The sequence below is a fragment of the Lissotriton vulgaris genome, chromosome 1_1, assembly GCF_964263255.1.
Source record: "Lissotriton vulgaris chromosome 1_1, aLisVul1.2, whole genome shotgun sequence".
Classification (NCBI taxonomy): Eukaryota; Metazoa; Chordata; class Amphibia; order Caudata; family Salamandridae; genus Lissotriton; species Lissotriton vulgaris.
The window spans coordinates 2,088,683,501-2,088,708,703 of NC_141685.1; the positions used below are offsets into that span (position 1 = coordinate 2,088,683,501).

A 25,203-nucleotide genomic window follows, 5' to 3' on the forward strand; every position below is an offset into this window, starting at 1 on the left:
GTTGCAGCAAGAAGTACTAATCATGCTGCAAAAAGGGGCGATAGAGCTCGTTCCATTGCAAGAACAAGGAACAGGGGTTTACTCCCTGTATTTTCTAATTCCCAAAAAGGACGGATCACTCAGGCCGATCCTGGACCTCAGGCCCCTGAACTGGTACATCAACTCAGAGCACTTCCATATGCTCACATTGCAACAGGTGCTTCCCCTGCTTCAACGGGGGGACTTCCTAGCAACGCTGGATCTGAAGGATGCCTATTTTCATATTCCCCTGCATCCTTCACACAGGAAGTATCTCAGGTTCAAGATCTTAGACCAGCATTACCAGTTCAGAGTCCTGCCGTTCGGGGTCACCACGGCACCAAGAGTTTTCACCAAATGCCTAGCGACTGTAGCAGCGCATCTCCGTCGCCAGCACGTCCATGTCTTTCCATACCTAGACGACTGGCTTATTCAGGCAAAGACGGAACAGCAGTGCGTAGACCACGTGTCACGCACCATTCACCTCCTGCACGATCTGGGATTCTCTCTGAACTACCCAAAGTCCCATCTCCAGCCCGGCCACGTGCGACAGTATCTGGGCGCGACAATCGACACTCTGGCGGCCACTGCGCAGCCGAGTTCAGTGAGAATCGCCGGTATCCAGGCGCTGATCCAACGATTCAGACCCCAGACCTCGCTTCCAGCGAGGGTGTTCATGCAGTTGATAGGCATGATGGCCTCCTGCATCTCCATTGTCCCGCACGCGAGACTACATATGCGTCCGCTTCAGGAGTGCCTGGCACGTCAGTGGACTCAGGCTCATGGGCAACTGACAGACCTAGTGTTGGTGAGCGGTCGGGCGTACAACTCTCTGCATTGGTGGAATCCACAAAACCTTTGCAAGGGCCGACCATTCCAAGAGCCTGTCCCACAGATCATCCTGACAACGGACGCCTCTCTCCAGGGATGGGGAGCTCATGTACTCCATTACACAGTGCAGGGGCTATGGACACTTCAGCAAAGGAAGATGCACATCAATGTGTTGGAACTGATGGCAATCTTCATGGCCTTAAAGGCGTTCAAAGTACATCTGTGCAACAAGGTCGTGTTGATCCGGACGGACAACATGACGGCCATGTACTACATCCAGAAGCAGGGGGGAACACACTCTCCACAGTTGTCTCATCTGGCTCAGAGCATGTGGAAGTGGGCCATTCAGAGGAACATCTTCCTCATGGCAGAACATCTCCCAGGCAAGGACAACCAGATGGCGGATCTGCTCAGCAGACACAGCCATCAGATGCACGAGTGGGAGTTACATCCATCAGTACTCCAACCGTACTTCCAAAGGTGGGGTCATCCAGAGATAGACCTGTTCGCCACAAAGGAGAACGCAAAATGCCAAAGCTTCGCCGCCAGGTTCCCACACCCCCAATCACAGGGCAATGCGATGTGGATGAACTGGTCAGGCAGATTTGCGTACGCTTTCCCCCAGCACCTCTGATACCGCTGGTGGCGCGCAAGCTCAGGCAGCACTCGATGACTCTCATCCTGGTTGCTCCAACGTGGGCTCGCCAACCATGGTACACCACGTTTCTGGAACTCTCCGTGGTACCGCATCAGAGGCTTCATCTCACTCCCAGCCTTCTGACGCAGAGCCATGGCGACATTCAGCACCCAGATCCGCAACAGCTCAACCTGGCGATCTGGCTCCTGAAGTCCTAGAGTTTGGCTACCTCAATCTTCCTCCCGATTGCATGGACATCATTCGGGAAGCGAGAAAGCCCACTACTAGAGCTTGCTATGCGGCTAAATGGAAGAGGTTTGTCGTCTACTGCGTGGAGCACAGCATTGACCCGCTAGACGCTTCCATTCAAAACATCATATGTTACCTCTTTCACCTGTATCGGTGTAATCTAGCTTACTCTTCCATCCGCATTCACCTGTCGGCTATGGCAGCATACCTCCAAAATAGGCAACACCTGTCACTCTTTAAGGTCCCTGCTATCAAAGCTTTTCTGGAAGGACTCAAGAGAGTCATTCCACCGAGGACTCCACCAGCTCCTGAATGGAACCTCAATGTGGTTCTTACAAGGCTGATGGGTCCCCCCTTTGAGCCACTACACTCTTGCGAACTGCAGTTTCTGACCTGGAAGGTGGCTTTCTTAGTAGCAATTACATCGCTACGGAGGGTTAGCGAACTGCAGGCGCTCACCATCCAAGAACCTTTCTTCCAGGTACATGCCAACAGGGTGGTGCTCCGCACTAACCCTAAATTCTTGCCCAAAGTGGTCTCACAATTCCACATGAACCAAACTATTGAATTGCCGGTGTTCTTCCAAAACCCAGAGACGCTGGCGGAGCGGATGCTCCACACTCTTGATGTAAAGAGGGCCTTGATGTATTATGTGGACAGGACAAAAGATTTCCGCAAAACCAAACAACTTTTTGTTGCTTTTGCCACTCAACACAAGGGAAACGCAATCTCCAAAGCAGGAATAGCTAGATGGATAGTAAAGTGCATTCAGATCTGCTACGCTAAAGCAAAGCGCACTCTCACTATACCACCGAGGGCCCACTCCACTAGGAAGTTGGGGGCCTCTATGGCGTTCTTAGGTAACATTCCCTTAGAAGACATCTGTAGAGCAGCCACATGGTCTACCACTCATACTTTCACCAAGCACTATTGTGTAGACGTGCATTCAAAACAACAGGCAGCTGTTGGTCAGGCTGTTCTAAAAACGCTTTTTCAGACTGCTGCAGCTGGCACGGGCGGCCGCCGCTAATGGAGGGACTGCTATGTATTCTATGCACAGATATGAATTCAGCAGCCCACATGCCTCGAACTGCAAATGCTACTTACCAGTATGCATCTGTTCTTGGCATGTAGGGCTGCTGACATTCATATCGCCCACCCTCCTCCCCGGCGCCTGTAGCAGCTGCAGTATGTATTCATATACAAACATATGCTCATAGCATGGTCATCACTCACTTCTTCACTCCATCTCTGCCTATGGCTAAAAACAATCTGGGGATGGAGGCGATGCCCATGCGCACTGTAGTCCAGGGGAGGAGCCACCTATCTCGTGATACTTCGAAGACTCTTCCAGGACAACAATGTGCAATCATCCGGACCCAACACTAGGTGGCGGACTATGCACAGATATGAATGTCAGCAGCCCTACATGCCAAGAACAGATGCATACTGGTAAGTAGCATTTGCATTATTCACGGCACGGGTCACGTTTCACAGGACTGCAGGCGACCGGGCTGAGAGCAGACGTGGTGGAATAGGCGTACTAGTGCTTCCGAGCTATAGGCAGGGCTGGGGAAGGGGTAAGCACATGTCACAGCAGTGCCTGTGATCCAAGGGCAGTGCCTGTACCATGGAAGTGCCCTGGAACAGTCCACGGGGCTGGGGAAGATTACCGCGCATGACAGAACAATGGCCGTTTACCAAACGGTGTTAGTTCTGCTTGATCTCTAGTTAAAATGTAGCATTGCAGGACTTTTGGCCATTGGTGAACTCTTTTATGTTGGGGATGTGACTAAAAGGTCACTCCCACTGTCCGTTCGTACATTCAGGGGGTTTCATTTGTAGACGCTGTACTAGTTTTCTTCATACATGTGAACAAATTTGCAAGCAGAACTTAGCGTGGTGCAAGTGGATTTCTGTAGTAGGGGATCTCTGTGTATAGTCATAATCTAGTGAATAGTCCCGCCCATGTGCGTGGACCCCGGAGCAATCGAAAATAATGTCTTAAGGTGTCGAAAAATGCAGCACTGTACAGACACTTAAGAGAGAATTAAAGACAGATAATGCAGCCTATAAAACCAGGCTACACTGTCCAGTACTTCAACTAGAAATTCCACCAAAAATCCACAAACAGCAAAGTCTGTCCAGATTTCCCTTTCCTCAGCAGCAAAACCCCTCTGGAATGATAGAGAGGAAGACCTGGACAGACGAGCCCCATAGGCTGCCATTATGTGGCTCAGAACAGGATACTGTGCCTTTAAGAGAACTTTCCAGAACTTCACAGTATCCCAGAATGCACTGCATGTCCCTTTTACTTTCAGTTCTTTTTTCCAACTCCTGCTAGCAGGACCCTGGAGCATTGAGCTCTCCCTTTTCAAGGGTTTATTGGATTTTTGTGCACTTTTGGTGTTTAAAAGTGTTTCAGTTTGTGTGCTTGGGGTTTTTCTTCACTTCTGTGTATTTGTTCAGGCTTTTTAGGGCTCTGAAATGCCCTGCTCTCTTCAACAAGTGCCCAGAATGTGGAAGGAAGAAGTCCAAGTCGGATCCACACGACGTCTGCATCCTCTGTCTCCCTGCTGCACATGCCCCTGAAGAATGTGACATCTGCCAGAACTTTTCAGCAAGGACCCTGAGGGAAAGACTGAAGAGCAGGCTGCAAGGCCTAGAGGAGAGACAACTGCAGGCTGCAGGTGGGTCTGGGCAGGCTGGGATGGCTCCCTCTGCCCCTGCTGAGGCCTCTGGGGGGCTCCCCAGAGGCAGGAGGCCCAGCAAAAGGTCCCGGTCTCCGTCGGTGTCGATTGCATCGACTACGACGTCGAGAGGGATGACGACGGTGTGTTCCCCATCTCCCCGGGGCTCCGGGTCGAGACGGCGTGAAGGATCGACATCTAAGGGCCTGGGTAGGCCGCCGTCGAGACGACCGTCGACAGATTCTTCGTCGTCTGCGTCAGCGGCGAGCCATCTACGTCTAAGAAAGAGCTGCAGGCGTCGGCGCTCGCCGTCTAGGCGATACCGCCGGTCGCCGTCGAGAAGACTGTCGGCGTCGAGGGGATCCTCGACGCCGAGGACCTCGAGAAAGTGGTCGGCGTCGAGAAGGAGTCGACGCTCGTCGTCGAGGACTGAACGTTCGACGTCATGGAGGCTGCGTTCGGCATCGAGGAAGAAGCGTTCGACGTCGCGAAGGCGGCGATCAACTCCGGAGTAGTGGAGGCGACTTTCGACGCCGGAGAAGCGACTGTCGGCGTCGAGAAGAAAGAGATCAGCGTCTCTGAGACTTTCCAACTCGCCTAAGCGGCGCAGGAGGAGTTCTGGCGCCAGAAGTCACGCTGGATCTGGGGGAGGAGGCCGGAGATGGCGATCACCGACTGGAGGGGCTGGTTCGCAGTCCCCTCCCCCAAAGAAGTCACCGGGCTCAGAGTACTCGGTGGTTTATACACCACCTCGGCCGAAGACGCCCCCACCTCCTCCACCTCTACCTAAGGAGGCTCCTCCCAGCAATCCTCCTCTTCCACCGCTTCCGCCGTCACGGCCACCTCCGCCTCCTCAGTCCGTCCCTCGGCCGGAGGTACCTCCTGTTCCGCCGAGGTCGGTGTCGCTGCCTCGCCTCCCTACACCGCCTAAGGGGACGCCTAAGCCGAACCCCCTGGATAGGCCACGGAAGACGCCTCCGCGGAGACCTGTGGAGCGTCCACTAACTGGGAGGTCGCGATCTCGTTCCAGGAGGAGGGAGCGATCGCGGAGTCACAACAGGTCATCCACGCGGTCAAGACGACGCCACAGGAGGCGCAGGTCCCGTTCGCATACGGGTTCTTCAGAGACTATTCACAGACGTTGTCCGGGTCGCCGGAGACACGGGTGTCACCGGTTGACGATCTTGTGTCCTTCCATGATGTCCTGTTGAGGGGGGGCAGCGAAGTTGGGCATCACGTTGACGGTGCCCACGCCCAAAATATCGGTGATCTTCGAGACGCTGCACCAGAAACATCTGTCTCGGCCATTACTACCACTGGTGCCGGGCCTGGAGGATCAGGCCATGGACCTCGACATCCCACGAACCAGCCACATCTCCGGACATCTGAGAGACCTTCACTGGCTCCCCGTCAACAAAAGAATCACCTTCCGCCTCCTCACCCACGCACACAAAGCCCTACACGACCAAGGCCCGAGCTACCTCAACAGCCGAGTCAACTTCCACGCTCCCAAACGCCACCTCCGATCAGCCAACCACGCCCTCGCCGCCGTCCCCCGCATCCGAAGAGCGACTACAGGAGGAAGGTCCTTCTCCTACCTGGCCGCCAAGACCTGGAACTCCCTCCCGACCGACCTGCGCCTGACCCAAGACCACCTCTCCTTCAGGAAGAAGCTGAAGACCTGGCTGTTCGAGCAGTAGCGCCCCTAACCCCCCCCCCTCCCCCCCCCCCCCCCCCCAGCGCCTTGAGACCCTACGGGTATGTAGCGCGCTTTATAAGTGTCACTGATTGATTGATTGACTGTTCCTCACCCCGGCGGTGACTAAGCGGCCCCCTCGAGACTCCAGAAGAAATATCAGGCTCCCGACTCGGATCCGGCTTTTCTGAGGGTGGGCCCTCCACCAGACTCTGTAACAGTGACGGCGGCTCGGAAGCAGAATGCCACCACTCCGTCATCCACAGTCCCACCAGATAAGGAATCTAGATGGCTGGACTCTGCGGGGAGGAAGGTTTGTGGGACATCGGCGACTTCCTTGAAAGCGGCGAGTGCCAAGGCCTTGTTAGGGCGGTATGACCGAACCCTCTGGGAATCCCTCCAGCAGTTTGCAGAACACCTGCCTCGTGACAAGAGAGAAGATTTCCAAGAGGTGTTGAATGAGGGGATGTTGGTGGCGACTCAGGTCATCAGTGCTGCAGTCGATTCTACCCTCCTGGCGGCGCATGGTTACTGCGATGGAGTTAACCACCGACAACACGCCTGGCTCCGCCTCACGTCGCTGAAGCCTGACTCACAACAAAGGGTTGTCAATTTACCATTCTCTGGCGAAACCCTGTTCGGAAAACATGCAGATGACGAAATGGCCCGCATGAAGGCGGAGGCCGAAACGATCACGGCTGTGGGTCTGGAAAAGCCCAAGGATACCAGGAAATCTTACCGCCCGTTCCAGAGATGGTTTGGTGGACAGGGCAGAGGGCGTGGCCAGTCTTCGGGACAGCAGCAGCAACAACAGCAGCAGTTCCGAAGACCTTTCCAGAAGCGCCAGAAAGGCAGAGGCGGCCAACAGGATTTGCGACAGGCAAACAAGTGGATTCGCAGAGAGAAGTTTTGCATGCTGTTGTTGCATCAGATTTATCCTCAGTTGCAACAGGGAGACTGGCTATGTGCTATAGACCTACAAGATGAGCACTTCCATTTGCCCATTGCACACAAACACAGGAAGTTCCTGCGATTCCAAGTCTGCGCCAATCATTATCAGTACACAGTACTGCCATTCGGACTGAAGTCTGCGCCAAAAACATTCTCGAAGTGCATGGCAGTGGTAGCAGAACACCTAAAGAAGAACAAGGTGTTTGTCTACCCATACCTGGACGATTGGTTGATCAAGGCCTCCTTCTCGAAAGCTCAAGCACACTTCCAGAAGACGTGCGTTCTCTTGAACAAGCTGGGGTTGCACATCAACATGTCCAAGTCTGTCCCGACTCCGGTCCAGTGCATTCAGTACTTGGGAGCCTCCATCAATACGCTGTCAGCAAGCATGTCTCCTTCGGAGGAGCGACGATTATCACTCCTTCGGAAGGCTCAGGCTCTTATGACTGCTCCATCTACGACAGTGAGGACGGTGTCTTCTCTACTGGGATCGATGGCTTCTTGTATCTTCCTAACGCCACACGCACGACTGCACATGAGACCGTTGCAGGAGTGCTTGGAGGATCAGAGGAAAGGGTCTCGGGACGACAAGATACGACTGTCTCTGCATGCTCTTCAGTCTCTGAAGTGGTGGTGTTCAACCGAGAATCTCCTCAGAGCGGTTCCCTTCCACAAGGACATTCCCACTCAGACTATCGTGACGGATGCTTCTCTCCACGGCTGGGGGGCGCACTCCGGAAACTTACAGATTCAAGGAACGTGGTCCCCGATGGAGTCCACGTATCACATCAATTTCCTGGAACTCAGAGCTGTTCACTTGGCACTGAAGGCCTTTCATCCGTCCTTCCAGACCAACTCTCTGCTTGTACAGACAGACAATACGACCACGATGTATTACCTCAACAAGCAGGGGGGCTCGAGATCACGCACTCTGTCGCAGGAGGCGCAGGCGATCTGGCACTGGCTTCTGGCCAGAGGACTGACGATAACTGCTACCAATCTACCAGGTGTGCAGAATGTTCAGGCGGACGCACTGAGCAGACTGATTCAGGAAAACCACGAATGGGTCATAAACAACGAAGTACTAGGAGAAGTCTTCGCAAGGTGGGGGACTCCAGACGTAGATCTGTTCGCCACCACCGAAAACAGCAAATGCCGACACTTCGCCTCCAGGTACTACCAGCAGGGGACGCTGGGGAATGCGCTATGGATCAACTGGTCGAACCGCTTTCTGTGCGCTTTTCCACCGATTCCCCTGATACCGGCGGTGCTCATCAAGCTGTCCCAGTCCAGGGCGCGGATGATCTTGATTGCCCCGGAATGGCCCAGGCAGTGGTGGTTCACGGACCTGCTTCACCAGTCTCTCCTTCCGCACATACGGCTGCCGTGCAGCCCGGACCTTCTCACGAAGTTCGGGGGGCAGATGTTGCACCCCAACCTCTCGTCTTTGAGTTTGGCGGCATGGATCCTGAGATAGTGCAATATGGCCATTTAAATCTACCCGAAGATTGCATGGACATACTGAAGGAGGCTAAGCGACTTTCCACTCGGACTTCCTATGCTTACAAGTGGAAGAGGTTCTGTATCTGGTGCAAGTCCAAGAACTATGACCCGACGACGTGCAAGGAAGACGTCATCCTTCCTTACCTTCTACATTTGGCGCAGTCTGGCCTTAATGTTCATTCCATTAAGGTTCATCTTGCTGCATTGACTGCCTACAGGAAATGCCCTTCAGACTTCCTTCTTCCAGATCCCTGTGATCAAAGATTTTTTGGAAGGCTTGAAGAAAGTATTCCCTCCTGTCCAGCTTCCTTCGCCTTCATGGGAATTGAATGTGGTGCTGTCCAGATTGATGAAGGAGCCTTTTGAACCTGTTCATAAGGCTTCGTTGCAGCACCTGTCCTGGAAGGCGGCGTTCCTCGTGGCCATTACATCGTCCCGCAGGGTGAGTGAAATTGAGGCGTTGTTGCCAAGAACCTTATGCTGTATTTCATACTGCTAAGGTTTTTATGTGTACTCACCCTAAGTTTCTTCCCAAAGTTATTTCTGATTTTCATGTCAACCAGACCATAACTTTGCCTAAGTTTTTTCAGAATCCTTCATCTCCAGCGGAAAGGTCTTTACATTTCCTGGATGTTAGGAGGGTGTTCAAATTTTATCTGGATAAGACCAAAGATATTCGTAGGTCAGACCAATTGTTTATCAATTATGGATCAGTCAGGACGGGTCTTGCTACCTCTAAACAGTCCATCTCTAGATGGATTGTGTCCTGCAAACAGCTGTGTTACCAAAAGGCTAATAAGACCTTAGGGGGTAAACCTAAGGCTCATTCCACCAGGGGCAAAGCTGCCACGACGGCTTTGCTCCGTAATATTCCAATTGCAGAAATCTGCAAGGCGGCCACTTGGAAGTCGGTCCATACCTTTGCTAAACATTACAGCCTGAACACTGATGCCAGGGCAGACGCTCAGGTTGGGCAGGCTTTGCTGCGAAATCTGTTCGCACAATAGTGGTGTTAATTCTCGTTCTCCACTGCCGCCTTGGTGTGGGGATGGGCTTGCCATTCTATTCACTAGCTTATGACTATACACAGAGATACCCCTACTACAGAAGTAGTTTCTGTCCTGTAACTCCAGTTCTGTAGTAGGGGTATCTCTGTTCTAGTCATAAGTGCCCGCCCTCCTCCCCGGTGGAGAGAGATATTCATGTAAGGAATGCTACAGGTCTGGCGTGTTACGCCTTCAAAAAGAATTGCAAGTAAAAGGGACCTGCAGTGCATTCTGGGATACTGTGAAGTTCTGGAAAGTTCTCTTAAAGGCACAGTATCCTGTTCTGAGCCACATAATGGCAGCCTATGGGGCTTGTCTGTCCAGGTCTTCCTCTCTATCATTCCAGAGGGGTTTTGCTGCTGAGGCAAGGGAAATCTGGACAGACTTTGCTGTTTGTGGATTTTTGGTGGAATTTCTAGTTGAAGTACTGGACAGTGTAGCCTGGTTTTATAGGCTGCATTATCTGTCTTTAATTCTCTCTTAAGTGTCTGTACAGTGCTGCAATTTTCGACACCTAAAGAGATTATTTTTGATTGCTCCGGGGTCCACGCACATGGGCGGGACTATTCACTAGATTATGACTGTAACAGAGATACCCCTACTACAGAACTGGAGTTACAGGACAGAAACTACTCCTTCCAGCACGACTCTGTACGATACTGGTGAGTTGCCTTTCGAATATGCTTTTAAATCGCAGCAGAGGTTTCACCTTTGTATTCTGTTCAGGATTGGTTTTAACAAGGTTTGTTTTTTAACCTTAACGTACTCATTTATGATTTTAGTCAAACTATTGATAGCTGTCTTCTCTGTGAATGTCCACTTAAAAATATATATTTTTAAGAGGTAATTCTTTTGTCATTCAAAAAGTGTAATACAATGTGTGTCAGACGCGTCAGGGAACACTTTCATTTAAAGAGCAACGCTGCATATATACTACTCTTGTAGGATGGAATATTCTCGGCTTCACACTGGTATTTTCAGTGGCCACTATAAATAGTTTTGTCTATCTAAGGACTCAGTCATTAACCCCTTCGCTGCTCCCGATATTTCCCCGCTCCCGATATTTCCCCGCTGTGCTGGGGGGCGGGGGGCGCGTACGGCGCCCCCATGTTAATGACGAGGTCAGCTCGTCATGAGCCACGGCGCTCCAGTGCTCATGGCGAGCTGAGCTCGTCATGACCGCGCCCGTTCCAATGGAACGTTCAGCACAGCAGGGGAATCAGCCCAGCGTGCGAGCGTTCCGCAGAATGGGCGCGGTCATGACGAGCTCAGCTCGTCGTGAGCATCCAAGGAGTTAATGAATAGCCCCGAGGGACGCAGTGACGGAATTCACCCTTTGAAATCTGTTGTCTTAATAGCAACGAGCATTAAAAATGCAATAGGTCTAGCCTTTCATTAAGTTAAAGCCATTTATTTGCTATACAATACCATTACCAAAGCAAATGGCTTTAACTTAATCAAAGGTCGAGACCTATTGAATTTTTAATGCTTGTAATATTTAGCAAAAACGTCCGATTCCTAAAAATCAGTAACAAGAGTACGTTTGTCTTAAAACTCCACCCTGTAAATGCATTATAATCAGCAGAAATAATGTAGGGAATGTGCAGTCTGCTGATACTACAACCCGAGTGAAAACGGCTACTGCCTACTTAAAAATTCCAGAAGCAGCATTGCCTGATCATTCTCAGCAGGGTCAGTTAGGCAATCAATTTTTGGAGATGAGTCAGGATCTATCAAGCACTATGTTCATCCATAGACCTAGACCCTATGGAGGGATGTTTATGAATTGAATGCAAATACCATGATGAAGAATTAAGTTTAGTGTTAAAGAAGTTTTCATTCTTTATCATGGTATTCTCAGTAAAAATCATAAACCAACGTAGGTTTGCTGCCCTATTATGCAAAGACCAGGAGCCTAGAAAGAGCGGCATTGCAGACAAACTGCAAGGGAAGCCTGTGCACTGAGTTAGTGTTCAGGAGTGGCTGCTGTCCCCCTGGCGAAGAGAGGCCTAATTTTACTTGGCTAGCTTCTGTTGGCATTCGAATAGAGATTATAATGCAAAACAATATCTACCTAATTATAAGCTATATTGAAGAGGCTACCTTGTGGGAACAATTCAGCAATTTCCAAAAAGCTGTTTAGGCTTCTGTGTTTCTTTAGTGGGTCGAAGTGGTAAGACAACCAAGCCATAGCCATGATCACTTATCGCTGTCCCTTTGATTCCAAGCATTGGGAAGAATTTAGCAATTGAGATTCCGAAGATAGAAGTAATTGGAAAGGTGCAGGCAAAGATACCAGAAGCTTAGGAGAGATTTTGGAAAGGCTTTGTGCTCGGAAAGGAGCACCAAATGACAAAAGTCAGTAATCTGACCCCAGCATCTGCCATATCATGCTTAGAGCTGAAAGAACAAAACTACACTGCTCCGCCTCAAGATCTTTTCTTTGAGAAGCTATTCTATTAATGATTCTTTGTTAGTGCCTAGATCTTGAGCCTGTGGACCCGCCATGTAAAAAGGGCAAAAGAGTGGACCTGTTAACTCCAAGGCTGCTAGAGCAATTCCCGCTGGGTGCTGAAATATCAAGAACCCCATTGTTCATGACGAGCTCAGCTCGTCATGAGTGTATGAGAGGTGTACATCATGACGAGCTGAGCTCGTCATGAGCGTCGATGGGGTTAAGGATGATTATCTGTTCTTCCCGTGGGCTTGGAACCTGACCCTACGGGATATGTTCGGTAACGTAATTAAGCATCTTCTCTTGAATTAAATAACCAACAGCTCTGCACTTTTTGACAAAGAGGCAGGCTGTTTCCACCACAATGTCAATTAGTGCTTCAACAGAACTTTTATTTACATTAGCTAAATTTATGACCCAGTGCCTAATGGCATTTCCATGCCTATGTTTAGTCTTGAGGCCTAAGGCTCAACAGAAAGTAATGTTCGAGGCATATGGGCTGCAGTCCACACACTATTGCATAGACCACCTCCTTGGCACAAAGACTCATGATAAAATAATAAGGATGACAAAAAGAATTTGTGCATGTTGAAGTCTCAAGGATTGGAAAAAAGCTATACACCTAAAGATAATCACACGTTCAAGCTTCTCTGTCCCAGCGGCAAACATATTTCCATAGACCGAGATAACCCTCAAGAGTAGGTAAACGTTTGCTCCCTACCTGCAGTACTTTTCAAAGCATGCTTTGGGCCTCTAAAATCCAACAGATTGCCCCTTCCCTTTTCACCATTCATTATCCTCGTTGGAAATTTAAATTAACTTCCTGTGAGCAGTCTTGTATGTCAAGACTTGTTATTAAAACTACTATGATCCCTCACCAAACAATCGTGCTTCCTCATCAGTAGCGCTTCTTACCAAACAAATGTTTTCTTCTGTAAGGGGCGGGGCTTGAAGAACCACAGGAGTGCGATTGTCAGAGGGTCCGGTTTGTAACACCCCCCCCCCCGATTGTCTCAAAGTGAGCCAGTAATATAGTGTCAATGTGCACCTTTTTCTAGGCACTAAATTTATTGTGGTATGGTAGAACCCTAACTATACTGCCTTTGGCAGACTAAAACTGTATTTTTGGTTTTATCCCTCTGGCAACACTATAACCAAATCTGTCATCAACCTATTCTTTTCATCTATAATCCCTAAGAAGGATCTGTGGCATTTCATCAGGACGGACAGTCTCGTTTTTGTTACACCTAAGAGTTCTGCAGCGTGTATCTTTCTGGATTCACTATGCTGTGCATTATTCAGCGGTCTAGTGGTTGGTTCCGGAATCGTAGTTGTTGTTGTTTTTTTTCATAGCCCAGGTGTGCGTCGACTTCCCACCTTCTGGTGTACTTCCTGTGACGACAGCACACTTCCTGCGAAGCTGCCACCTTTGGGCTCCATCTTCAGATTCTTTTTTCCGTCGTTGGGTCTGGATCGTCACTGAGAGGTTCCAGAGTTTTTGGAGAAAAGAAGGAAAAAGCTGAAATCTACCAAAAAAGTTTGGAGAATACATCCAGTAACAAGACCGCCGGGACGACGAAGAAGGAGAAGTTCGAATACTTCGACGTCCAACGAAGAATCTGCACACAGGGGTCCCCTGAGTGCAGGAATGGACCAAACCCTGTTCAAATTCTGAAGCAATTGCCACCACAAGTACGCGCAGAAGGACCAGCACCCGGTTTGCAACCTCTGCCTGCCGGTCGAACACAAAAGCAAGGATTGCAACGCCTGCACAATCTTCACACCGAAGACTCTGTGTTGGAGAGCGGCAGAGGATAGCCAACCACAGCATGCAAGGAAAAGGCCAACCTATGTCTCTTCGGGACTTGGGCCTCTCCAGTCCAGTGACGAAGAGGACCACATCGCCGAGGGACCAGATGACTTCACGGTCATTGAGACCGATAAGAAAACTACAAAAGAGGTAGGAGAGACGTCGACCCCTAAAGCCCTGACATACTCTCAAAAAACAGAGTCTAAGTCCATGATTGGAGCACTGGCGCTGAAAATTTCGACAACCGCAGCTGCATCCAGGGACAAAGAGCACAGCGGATCCTTCGAAAATGACTCCCAGGTGGCGAAAACACACGAAAAGCCTAGGTCGTCGAAGCACGCCCCCGAAAAGGAGCACTCGACGCCGAAGGAAAAGGACCCGAAGGTTTCTTCGAAGTCTACGTCGAAGAGATCGTCCGAAACACTCGACGCCGAACAGGCCGCCAAGATGGAAATGAAAAAGAGAAGGCTCGAGGCCGAAATGGATAACATCCTGCAAAGGAAAAGAGTTCGACAAGCGTATGATGTTCACCATCCCGTCTAAGCCGGCGACGACTATAGTCGACGTCTTATAAGAGGAGGAGTTTGACGCCGAAGAGCCGCCGAAAACTCCCGAGCCCCAGGAACACCAAGAGGAAGAGGGCCTATACTATTTCGAGGGAGGCGAAGACCAGCGCACGAGACTCCTTGATGGCGCAGCACCTGGATTTGGCAGGACCTCGACGCCGAAAGCCCGGAAGAGGCTGTGGAGACGTACCCTTCGAGGCCTTCGCCGCCAGATGACATTGGGATCTACAACATGGTCATCAGTAACGCGGCAACAGCTTATGGAGTGAAACTGGAGGAAGAAAAACCAAAAACCTGCTTCCTCCTAGAGAACCTGCTCCCCACTCCAAACCAGGAGTCAATTCCTCCTCATGCTACCAAGTATCCTGGACCGGGGGAGAGAGGCATTCAAGGAACCGGCAAGCTGCAGGCCTGTCACACCCAGGACAGAGAAAAAATACAAACACTCCTCTAAGGTTCCTCCCTACATCCAGGGATCCGTCACAGCTGACTCCATCATTGCAGCAACAGCCAGAAAAAGGGCCAACGTTCCCACAAACTCAGGCCCACCACCGGACAAGGGGAGTAAGAAGATAGACCTCACTGGAAGGAAGATAGAGAGGAATGCAGCAGTACACTGGTGCATTGCCAACTCTAATGCCCTACTCAACAGGCATACGTACCAGCATTGGGACTAGGTTGGACAACTGCTCAAACATCTCCCTGAGCAATACCAACAGATGGCAACAAACCTAGTGGAAGAAGGCAAGAATATAGCCTACGCATGCCTAAAGTCAGCCCTGGATGCGGCAGACCCGTCAAGCAGGCTCATGATGATCGGGGTCACAGAGAGAAGGCATGCCTGGCTTAGAATATCCGGCTTCAAGCCGGAAGTACAGAATAACATTCTGAACACCCCATTCAATGGTGAAACTCTGTTCGTAGCACCAGTGGATGAGAAACTCACCCAACCCAAAAAGGAAAATGAAACTGCAAAGTCCATGGGGGCCCTGCAATTCAGAGGAATGAGGAGAGGCACACCGACACGGCGGCCAAACAGTAGAGGGGAAAACCAGCCGGGAATGTCACATCAGTCATCCCATCAGGGCTACCAGGGCGACTGCCAAGCACAGCAGGGCCAGCAAAAACAAGCCTGGCAATACCAGCCTCTGGGCCAGTCCTTTCGCGGGAGGGCGAATGGACCAGGGCAAACTGGGCCAGCAACCCACTTCAAAGTGACTCCACACCACCAACCCACACAACACATCTAGGGGAGGGGCACAACTAAGTCAGCAAGAAAGGGTCACAAGGACAAAAGATCAACGAACATGTAACACCAGTAGGAGGCAGACTAAAGCACTTCTTCCAGGAATGTAAGAAAATAACAGACAAATGAATACTGAACATCATACAGTTCGGATACTGCATAGAACTGGAAAAGAAACCACCAAACAGGAAACTAAAAAGAAAAACGCACTCAGCAAAAGAACTAGCGCTACTGACGGAGGAAGCTCAAGAACTCCTCCTCAAAGAAGCCATAGAAACAGTACCATTCAAAGAAAGAAACAAAGGAGTGTACTCAAACTACTTCCTCCTACCAAAGGTGGACGAAACACTAAGACCCATCCTGGACCTACAGTTCCTAAACCAATATATAAGATCACAAAAATTCAAGATGACATCTCTCCAAGAGGTCATTCCTCAGAGAGACTTTATGCCCACCATAGACCTAAAAGACGCCTACCTACACATTCCCATGAACAGACAGCACAAACATCTACTGAGATTTGCCATCAACAAAGCACACTACCAGTGCACTGCCCTGGCATTCAGACTAAAATCCGCACCAAGGGTCTTCACCAAGTGCCTCGCTGCCGTGGCAGCGCACCTGAGGAGAGAAGGGATCCATGTATACCCCTACCTCGACGACTGGCTCATAAAAGCAAGTTCCTACAAAAGAATGCAAGGAACATGCACAACGGGTCACAAAAACGCTAACTGGACTGGGATTCTCAATACACTGAGGGAAATCCTCAATGGAACCAGAACAATTGAAGATCTTCCTAGGCACACAGATCAACACCATACAGAGCAAAGTGTTCCCCAGTGACAAGAGAACACTTGCCCTGCTGAAGGAGACACGTCAGTACCAGAAGGGGCGAGCTCTGACATTGAGGACAGCGAGCAAGATCATGGGGATGATGGCGTCCTGCATACACCTGGTCCCCAATATACGGCTACACATGAGACCATTCCAGGAATGGCTGCAACAACAATGGTCCCAAACTACAGGGAGTTGGGAAGATCTAGTGGTTGTAACGCATGCAGTGCAGGAGGAGATAGCATGGTGGAACAAGGAGAACATAACTGAGGGGAAGCCTTTGACACCACAAAACCCAACAGTGACCATCACCACAGACTCATCCCAGAAGGGATGGGGAGCACACATGAACCAACTCAAGGTGCGAGGCATGTGGACTCCAACAGATGCGATCAGGCACATCAACTACCTGGAACTAAAGACCGTGTTCCTCGCCCTAAAAGCCTTCCAGAAACCACTGTACGGGCAAAGAGTGTTCATACAGACCGACAACAACACAACGATGTTCTACATCAACAAACAGGGAGGAACACAGTCAGTCGTACTATCCAACCTAGCGCAGGACATATGGAGATGGGCCATACCACTCAAAGTAGACCTCCTAGCTATACACCTACCAGGGAAGGACACTGTGGAGGCAGACTGACATCAGCATCCTTCGAGTGGGAGCTCAATGCACGAGAAACCCAAAGGCTATTCAAGAATTGGGCGACTCCGACAATAGACCTATTTGCAACACACCAGAATGCATAATGCTTATACTTGGCATCCAGGCAACCAGGGGAACTATCACAGGGGAATGCCGTAGGGATAAGCTGGTCGAAAACATTTGCCTGCGCTTTACCCCCCCGATACCACTGATGCACAGGGTACTCCGCAAATGCAGAACCAGCAACATGAAGCTGATTCTGGTGGCACCACAGTGGGCCAGGCAGTCATGGTTCTCCCAAATATTGGAGATGGCGCAGGGACCGCCTCACAAATTCGGGAAAAGAAAGGACTTACATTCCATGCAAAATGGAGAGGTACTCCACCCAGAGAGCCTCTGCCTAGCAGCATGGCCCCTGAAGATGTAGAGTTTGCACATCTGTAACTGCCGGAGAGCACACTGCGGGTGCTACGAGAGACAAGAAGGCCTACCACAAGGAGGCGATATGTGGCTAAATGGAAAAGATTCACAGAATGGTGTATCAAGGAGAAACTGCACAAGAAGATGACAGGGCAATCAACAGTACTAAAATATTGAACGCACCTACTCCAATCAAACCTAAGTTCCACCTTGCTGAGGGTACACCTAGCAGAGATAGTAGCCTACACAAGAGGAGAGACCGGAAAGAGCTTCTTTACTTCACAAGTAGTAAAACGATTCCTGAAAGGGGCTTAAAGAATAGCACCACCTAAAGGATGCCATCACCATTATGGAACCTTAATTTAGTCCGGACAGAGCTTATGAAGGCACCTCTCGAACCCATTCATAAGGCATCACTACAAATGCTCACAATGAAGACCGCATTTCTAGTGGCAATCACCTCGCTACGCAGGGTAAGCGAACTGCAAGCGCTAACACTGCAAGACCCCTACATTCAGATACACAATGATAGGGTGGTAATGAGAACTGACCTACACTTTATGCCAAAGGTGAGGTCAAAGTTTCACATGAACCAGCCAATACAAATACAAAGCTTCTTTCAGAAACCATCCATAACCGCAGAGAGCACTGCACACTCTGGACGCTAGAAGGGCAGTAATGCATTACATGAGAAAGAACTAAAGAGCACAGGCAAACAAAACAGTTCCTTGTGTCCTTCGCAAGCAGTTTCCTGGGTAGACCAGTAATAAAGGGCACCATTGCACGATGTATCGCACAAACTATACAATTCTGCCACGAGCAGGCAGGTCAAGAACTAACAGGGGGCACAAGCCCACTCTACCAGGAAAAAGGGAGCAACAATAGCCTTCCTGGCTAACATGCCCATTCAAGACATATGCCTGGCGGCAACATGGGCTTCAGTGCACACGTTCACTAAGCACTACTGCGTGGATATACACATGAACAAGGAAGCACAAGTAGGACAAAGTGCTTTAACATATATTCAACAAACAACGCTTATCTTCCACACAGCCGCCACAACCGTAACAAACCGCTACAAAGTCTATGCACTGCATAGTGAATCCAGAAAGATTCACGCTGCAAAACAAATAGTTTCTTACCTGTCGGTGTAGTTCTGCAGCTTGAAGATCTTTCTGGATTCACTAGCGAACCCACCTACCTCCGCCAGAAAGATGAGGCAGGAGAAGAAGGTGGAAATACAAGGAATAAAATACAAAAAGACACTTTAAGAGACAAAGTGGATAATCATTTACTGTAAGGAAGAACTTGAAAACATTGCCAAGGATTCACGAACAGAACACAAAAACAAGAAAAAAAGAATCCGAAGATGGCCCCCAAAGGTGGGAGCTTCCGCAGGAAGCGTGCCGACGTCACAGGAAGCACACCAGAAACTGGAACGTAGACGCCCACCTGGGCTACGAAAAAAAAAAAGGAAAGAAAAGACTATGATTCCGGACCCAACCACTAGACCGCGGATTAATGCACAGCATAGTGAATCCAGAAAGATCTTCAAGCTGCAAAACTACACCGACAGGTAAACTATTCGTTACCTATTTTGCTGTTTGTGTGGTTGTGTATAGCATGCATGTTTGTACTATCTACTGACCTAGTCTTATTTTAACCCTCTGGTAATTTGGTAATACTTTCCTCTCTGGATAAGCTGTTCAATATGAAATGGAACATAGTTTAAAACAAGATTTGGCAGTTTGTTGTATGCAGAAAGATCTTGTCAATGTGTGCATCATTGTTCTGTGGACCCCACTTCAGCGATAATTCTCTGATAGCGACAATCTAGGTGAACACTTTTTTTTTACACTCTACTCATGATAAAAAACCATCTTATGGCTATGAGCGAATATAACACTAGCCCTCTGATTAATACTTGTATATATGAATGTAGGAGTGACCATGTCATTTATCAACTCAAGTGTACTTGTAATCTTTCCTATATTGGCAGCACAAAGCTACCCGCTAACCAACGTATTTTGCAACATATAAGAGCAATCGTAAATTCAGACAGCAATTACCCGGTGGCTCGCCATTTTAAGGCTGTGCATAACAATAAATTGAAGGATTTACAAAACACGCTTCTAGGCTCTGTTCCAAACCCCGGACGGGGAGGAGATAGGGAGAAACTCCTAAGACAGAAGGAAACTTATTTCATCCTGTTACTTGATTCGAAGGCACCAAATGGCCTAAATGCCACGGATGAATTGCATAATTTTTTGTAATTCTGATCTGATTTTGAATGTTTGGGTTTCACTGATCAAATTACCCATAATTAAATGAGTAATTTTTGTGCAGATATATAATGAATTTAACTGTTTTCAATTATGTACTATGTAAATTTCCTATTATAGTGCTTCAGCTTTAACCGTTACATATAATTTATTGATTTTCAAGTCTTTCACTCAAATCATTATAAGCACGTTCTTTATTTGGTTGGTATTTGATGAAGTTTGTTGGATATTGTTTGGAAAACAGTATTCTGGGTTAGACATGATTTAATTATAGTTTGGTTGAAACTTGTTTATCATCTGTTAGTTGGTAATTCCTGAAATGATTTTACATATCTTTGTACAATTGATTATTCTGTATTATATTGGATTAATTGTGATTTATATAAGATTCCAACTTATCAATCTTTAACAATATGCTTCAATCAACTGTTTAGATTATTCATGCACTATGCATGGACTTGTTGAATCATTTCCTTTGTGTCTTTTTTTGTGTGGGGACTGATTTTATTTTCAGCCTACACAAAATGTATGCCCAGCACTGTTTGATTCTAGCACTATGCTTTAATTATTTTGCTTTCTTCGTATGCATTCAATATCCCTGTGTATCTGTTATTTGAAACATATTATATTATGCCAATCGATGTTATTATGCACTTTATCTGATTTTTCACGGGTGGTTGAGCTTGCTCTTCACTATTTATTGTCCTATTTGCTGTGGGTGCGTCATGTGACCAAGCTCCTCTATAGGAGCGAAACGCGTCAGGGAAGAGCATCAGCTCTATACTTTCTTTGTTTTAATAAATTTGCCACTAGATAAGACGGTGTGATGGCGTTTTAACTTTGCGCTGAATCAGCTTGCCAGAGAAGAGGTCCGCGCCTGTTGTATTGTCGCTTCGAAAGCGGTCAGGAGTGTTTTCGATATATAATAATTATGCGAAGAACAACAAATGTGAGGATTTGGTTTGATTAATAAACCAAGATAAAACTATATGGTAGGGTGGATAGATAATTAATTTTTCAATGACTTTTTCTACCCTTTAGGATTTTTTAAAAATTATTTAATCTTATTGCCTAGAGAGTTCTCTCGTTCCATTTATAGCTGCAAGAATATGAGATTGGAAAGAGACTTATATATCTCAAGTAAAAGTAGACGGGCAAAATATCTTGGTGTTACCAAATTCTTAGTGAAGAGACGTCAGAATTCGGCTGCCTGCCTTCTCTGTCACATTTTAACATTTGCGTCTGTTTTCCATTACCTTCCGAATTTGCACTAGCTCACTATTGCTAAGCGGATCCAGTTCAAGGAACTGTGCTATATGTAAACAGCCATGACTAATTTGGGTTCTTTTATATTTGAGGTCACTGATTCATCCATATTCTCTGACTCGTGCTCTACGTTCTGGCGATCATAATCTTGCAGTAATTCCAGGAGTAAAATTGGCTAGGCCGGAAAAGTGCTCCTTTGTTTTATCAGGTCCAAAATTGTGGAACTCCTTCCTTTCCAAGTTTCGCTTATGCAACTCTTTTGAAAAGTTGAAAAAGCTCCCAGTCCTGTGCTCTACCTGTTAGTTAGTGGTGGGGAGCCCCGTTGCAGCAGCCATGGTTTTATAAATCCGAATAGAAAATACATCAGGACAGCATTGGCTCTGTGTGTACCTACTATAATAACTAAAAGTTTCAGATAAAAATATAGAAGAATCACAACCAATGCCTTAGAATTACTGTGTCATGCAGCCCCATGGATTCTACTGAGCCATGAGACCCATTTTCGAAAAAAGTTCTCAAATTCACCACACATTTACAGACTCGCCTAATTGATGTGGGTCAGGTGGGAGACTCTAAGATTGCCTGATTAATCTTTCCCCCGCCCCCCCCCCCCCCCTCCTCTGTCACGATGCCTCCCACCCATAGCACCACCTTAGGGATAACGCTCCTCATAAACCGCATGGTATACTCCAGCCAGGAAACGGTTGATGGCCATAAGGAAATACCCAGGCCTCTGAGGACCTAACGCACCAAAGAACATGGAATTGGTAAACACTGTGCTAAACAGAATTCTTGAAGCATAACCAAACAAAGTTTGGTTCCAAATCACTTTTCTCCAATGGATTTCACGAGTCAGTTTGTATAGCACCTGCAGAAGCATTTTTGTTATTATTTTTCTAAATACTGGACTGTGGGGCATGATGTGGTAGTGCTTGGGGACATAACTACAACACCCCTGGCATTGTCCCTATTACGAAGATAACTTGCATTGCGCTTTCAAGAATACCCATTGCATGGGCATGCGTTTTGCACCTGTGATTCCAAGTGGACATACAGGTCAATGCACGGAGGCATGCACAATTATTCAAAAAAGGTTTGCTCACAAAAACGACCCCAAAAATACAAGGTAAGAAAAGGTAACAATTGATATCTTATTTAAAAGAAATCAACAATAATACTGTACCAATGCATATATATTTTTGGAAATACGTTGGTTTCCTCAACAAGTGTATTAAATAAACTGTTCAATCTCACGCCTGGTCCAAAATGTATAGAGTAGCAGGTTGCCCATACCAAAAGCATTTTGTTGTCTGAGTATGGCCCAATAAATATATTTAAGTGCAAAACGGTTCAGTGCAAATATTATAGTTTTCATTGTTTTTCAAAGGTTCGAAAAAAGCAAATGAGGGACAGCCTTTTCCCCTTTGTCCTATTAACGAGCACAAGGCAAATAGGAGCTGCACTGACCGTGTAATGGACATGTACATAACAAAGCGCCTAATACGCTGTGCACAGAGATGACCACTGCTGCATCTAAAACAACAAAACACACAAGATGATGGACGGAATGTTGCAAAATGGCTGAACATTCACCCACAGTCACAGATCTGGGTTTAATCCATCGTTCTTTTGCTCACCAAGCCACCCCAGTTCAGACATGGCTATATGCAAATCAGTCTGACCCTGTGCCTCATGGGAACAGTCCAGCCCGAACTGCCAAGCCATGTCTTCCCTGGACCGGAATCAAGCAAAAAAACAATGGATTTAGACCCAGATCTCTGTACTGGGGTGAATGTATGACATTGCTCTGCATTCTGTCACAACTGTTTTTGCATCTAAAACAACAGTTCTGTGCTGTGACAAAGCTGTTTCTCTGCAGAGATCTTAAAATGTGTTTTGTGGTTAACCTTACCTGTATTTATGTAGTTGCCAAGCGTTTTCAATTGGATGTATATATTTGATTTTGGGTTGAGTGATCGTGGCTTTATTGTGCTTATGAAAAGCATCTTTCCCAATCCTCGATCCCTTTTCTTTGGTGTAAATGCAGACAGTGTGAACCTGCATGAACGAGATTGAACTGCAGTGGTAAAAAGTATCCTACCTGCAGGGGTTATTCCCTTTAGTTTTTACTTTTTGCAATCACTTGCTAACATGACTTGTTTGACGGTTGTAGAAGGTGATTTGCGACTTGAAGAGGGAAAGGAATATCTTGTTCTGTAATTTAGAACAAAGCTAATGGGGTTGACCCTGAGAAGCCCAGTTTGACATTTCTTTGATATCCGCCCTTTCCAGTTGTTGATTCTTGATGTTGTGCAATGAATAGTCATTGTTTGCTCCTATGTAGACAGAACAGCATTTGTTTCCGTCAGAATATAATTATGCGTTTCTCTTTCTCAGATTGTGCAGCCTGGAACTCCCTATTTCTATGTCGAATTAGATAACGGAGAGAAGCTTTTTCACAGAATTAAAAAGAACTTCCCCCTACAGTTTGGCAGGTTTGTGTAAAAGTTTAATTGTAAAATAGCAGCTTTACGACGATTTGTAATGGATATTAATATGAATCGTTTTGTCTTGAAACATATCTGCTAACATTTATTATGTTTGCTTATTATTTTCACTGTTTATGGACTAAACCTTGCTTCTACATCACTATGGAAATAATTTACGGGGGTGATTCTGTAGATTGTCAACTACTTGCAGTTTAAATAATGAAAGAACAAGATAGCACAGCGTTACCTTTAATTGCTAAAACGTTCATACTCTCCATATACTGCTAAGAACTCTTGAGCGGGGCATGGCCACCTGCCGTCTACACCAGTGTTTATCCCAGTTAAATTTCTTTCCTCCGTCAAAAAAGATCTTTGTGGCTCTAAAAAATATGGTGCATTTTACTTTATAAGCTGAATCTGGTGCCCTGTAAATTTGTGGCGAGTCCTGACTTAACATCGTGGGAAAATTAATGATAATCTGATTGCTAGTTCTCGACTGCTTTTCTGCAATAGAGGAAAGACTAGTGCAGGTGGATTAACAGATTCTGTTCATTGTCTCCTATTTTTTAGGTTAAGAATATTTTCTAAAAAATTAAACGTATTTCCCAAACTACAATAACTTGGTCACTGAGAGATTTCCTTATAGAGGAGAGGGTGAGGTCATAGTTAGAGACCAGTAAATATTATGCCTCCTGACTTGTAGTGGATAGCAGTGGTGGTCAGTAACCGTGGGCAATGAACTCCGCTCTGCTAGCAAAGGTTGCGGAGATATGTTAACTAAGCATTACATTGAAAACACGGAATTCATGCAAAAACTCCGCCTCCGCCACGTAACTGAGTTAGCTACAGCACCCACAACTCTTTGATAAAACTATACCTTCACATGCTAAAAAGCATATAACCAATTCACAAAAGTGAACTTTGATAAATTCCAGGCAATGAGAGTGGTAATGATTTTGGGGTCCCCCCTAACCTAGGGGGAGGGCAAGAAGATGTCTTGAACCTCAAGGAGCATATCATGCTGAACGATTCGGTGGTGGTCCCATCCTCCTAGTACCAACCCAAGCAAAGCTTTGGGCCAAAAGAAATGCCAACCAAAGGCCCAGCAAAGCATTATGGGGAGAAATTCAAAAGTGCAGTACAACATAACACAGCACAGCAAAACATAAGCTAACACGGGATAACATAAAATGAGACAAAGTACAGTAATTTAACATAACATAACATTGATTTACAAAGCGCATATTCACCTCAAGGGGCTTTGTGGCGCTAAAACGACATATTCTAATCTGCATCCTAACACAATGGTCAAAGGCTCTGTGGGAAGATAGTTTTGTCTGCTCTCTGCGTTCACATAACCAAACCAACCCAATGACAATGTACACAAAACAAAGACTCACCTGGCAGCCCCAGGCAGAGCAGTATGCTGTAATAGATCACAGGTGCGGACACCAAGCCACCGCCATACTTGCTGTGAGAAAGAAGCGAGGTGTTGTAGACATGATTATGCTCCATTGACTTGTTCTTTATTCTCTGCTGCTGGGGACCCTTTCTTTAAAACATCG

At 47.4% G+C, this 25,203-nt stretch overlaps 1 protein-coding gene across 2 annotated transcripts in view; it reads left to right on the forward strand.

Moving 5' to 3' along the window:
- The window catches only part of CWF19L1 (CWF19 like cell cycle control factor 1), a 232,099-nt gene that overhangs the window by 169,565 nt on the left and 37,331 nt on the right, over window positions 1-25,203 (forward strand). For both annotated transcript variants that reach the window (XM_086921175.1, XM_086921183.1), the window contains exon 13: window positions 23,547-23,644. In XM_086921175.1, coding sequence (XP_086777301.1) covers window positions 23,547-23,644 — 98 coding nt within the window. The remainder of the gene's footprint in view (window positions 1-23,546; window positions 23,645-25,203) is intronic.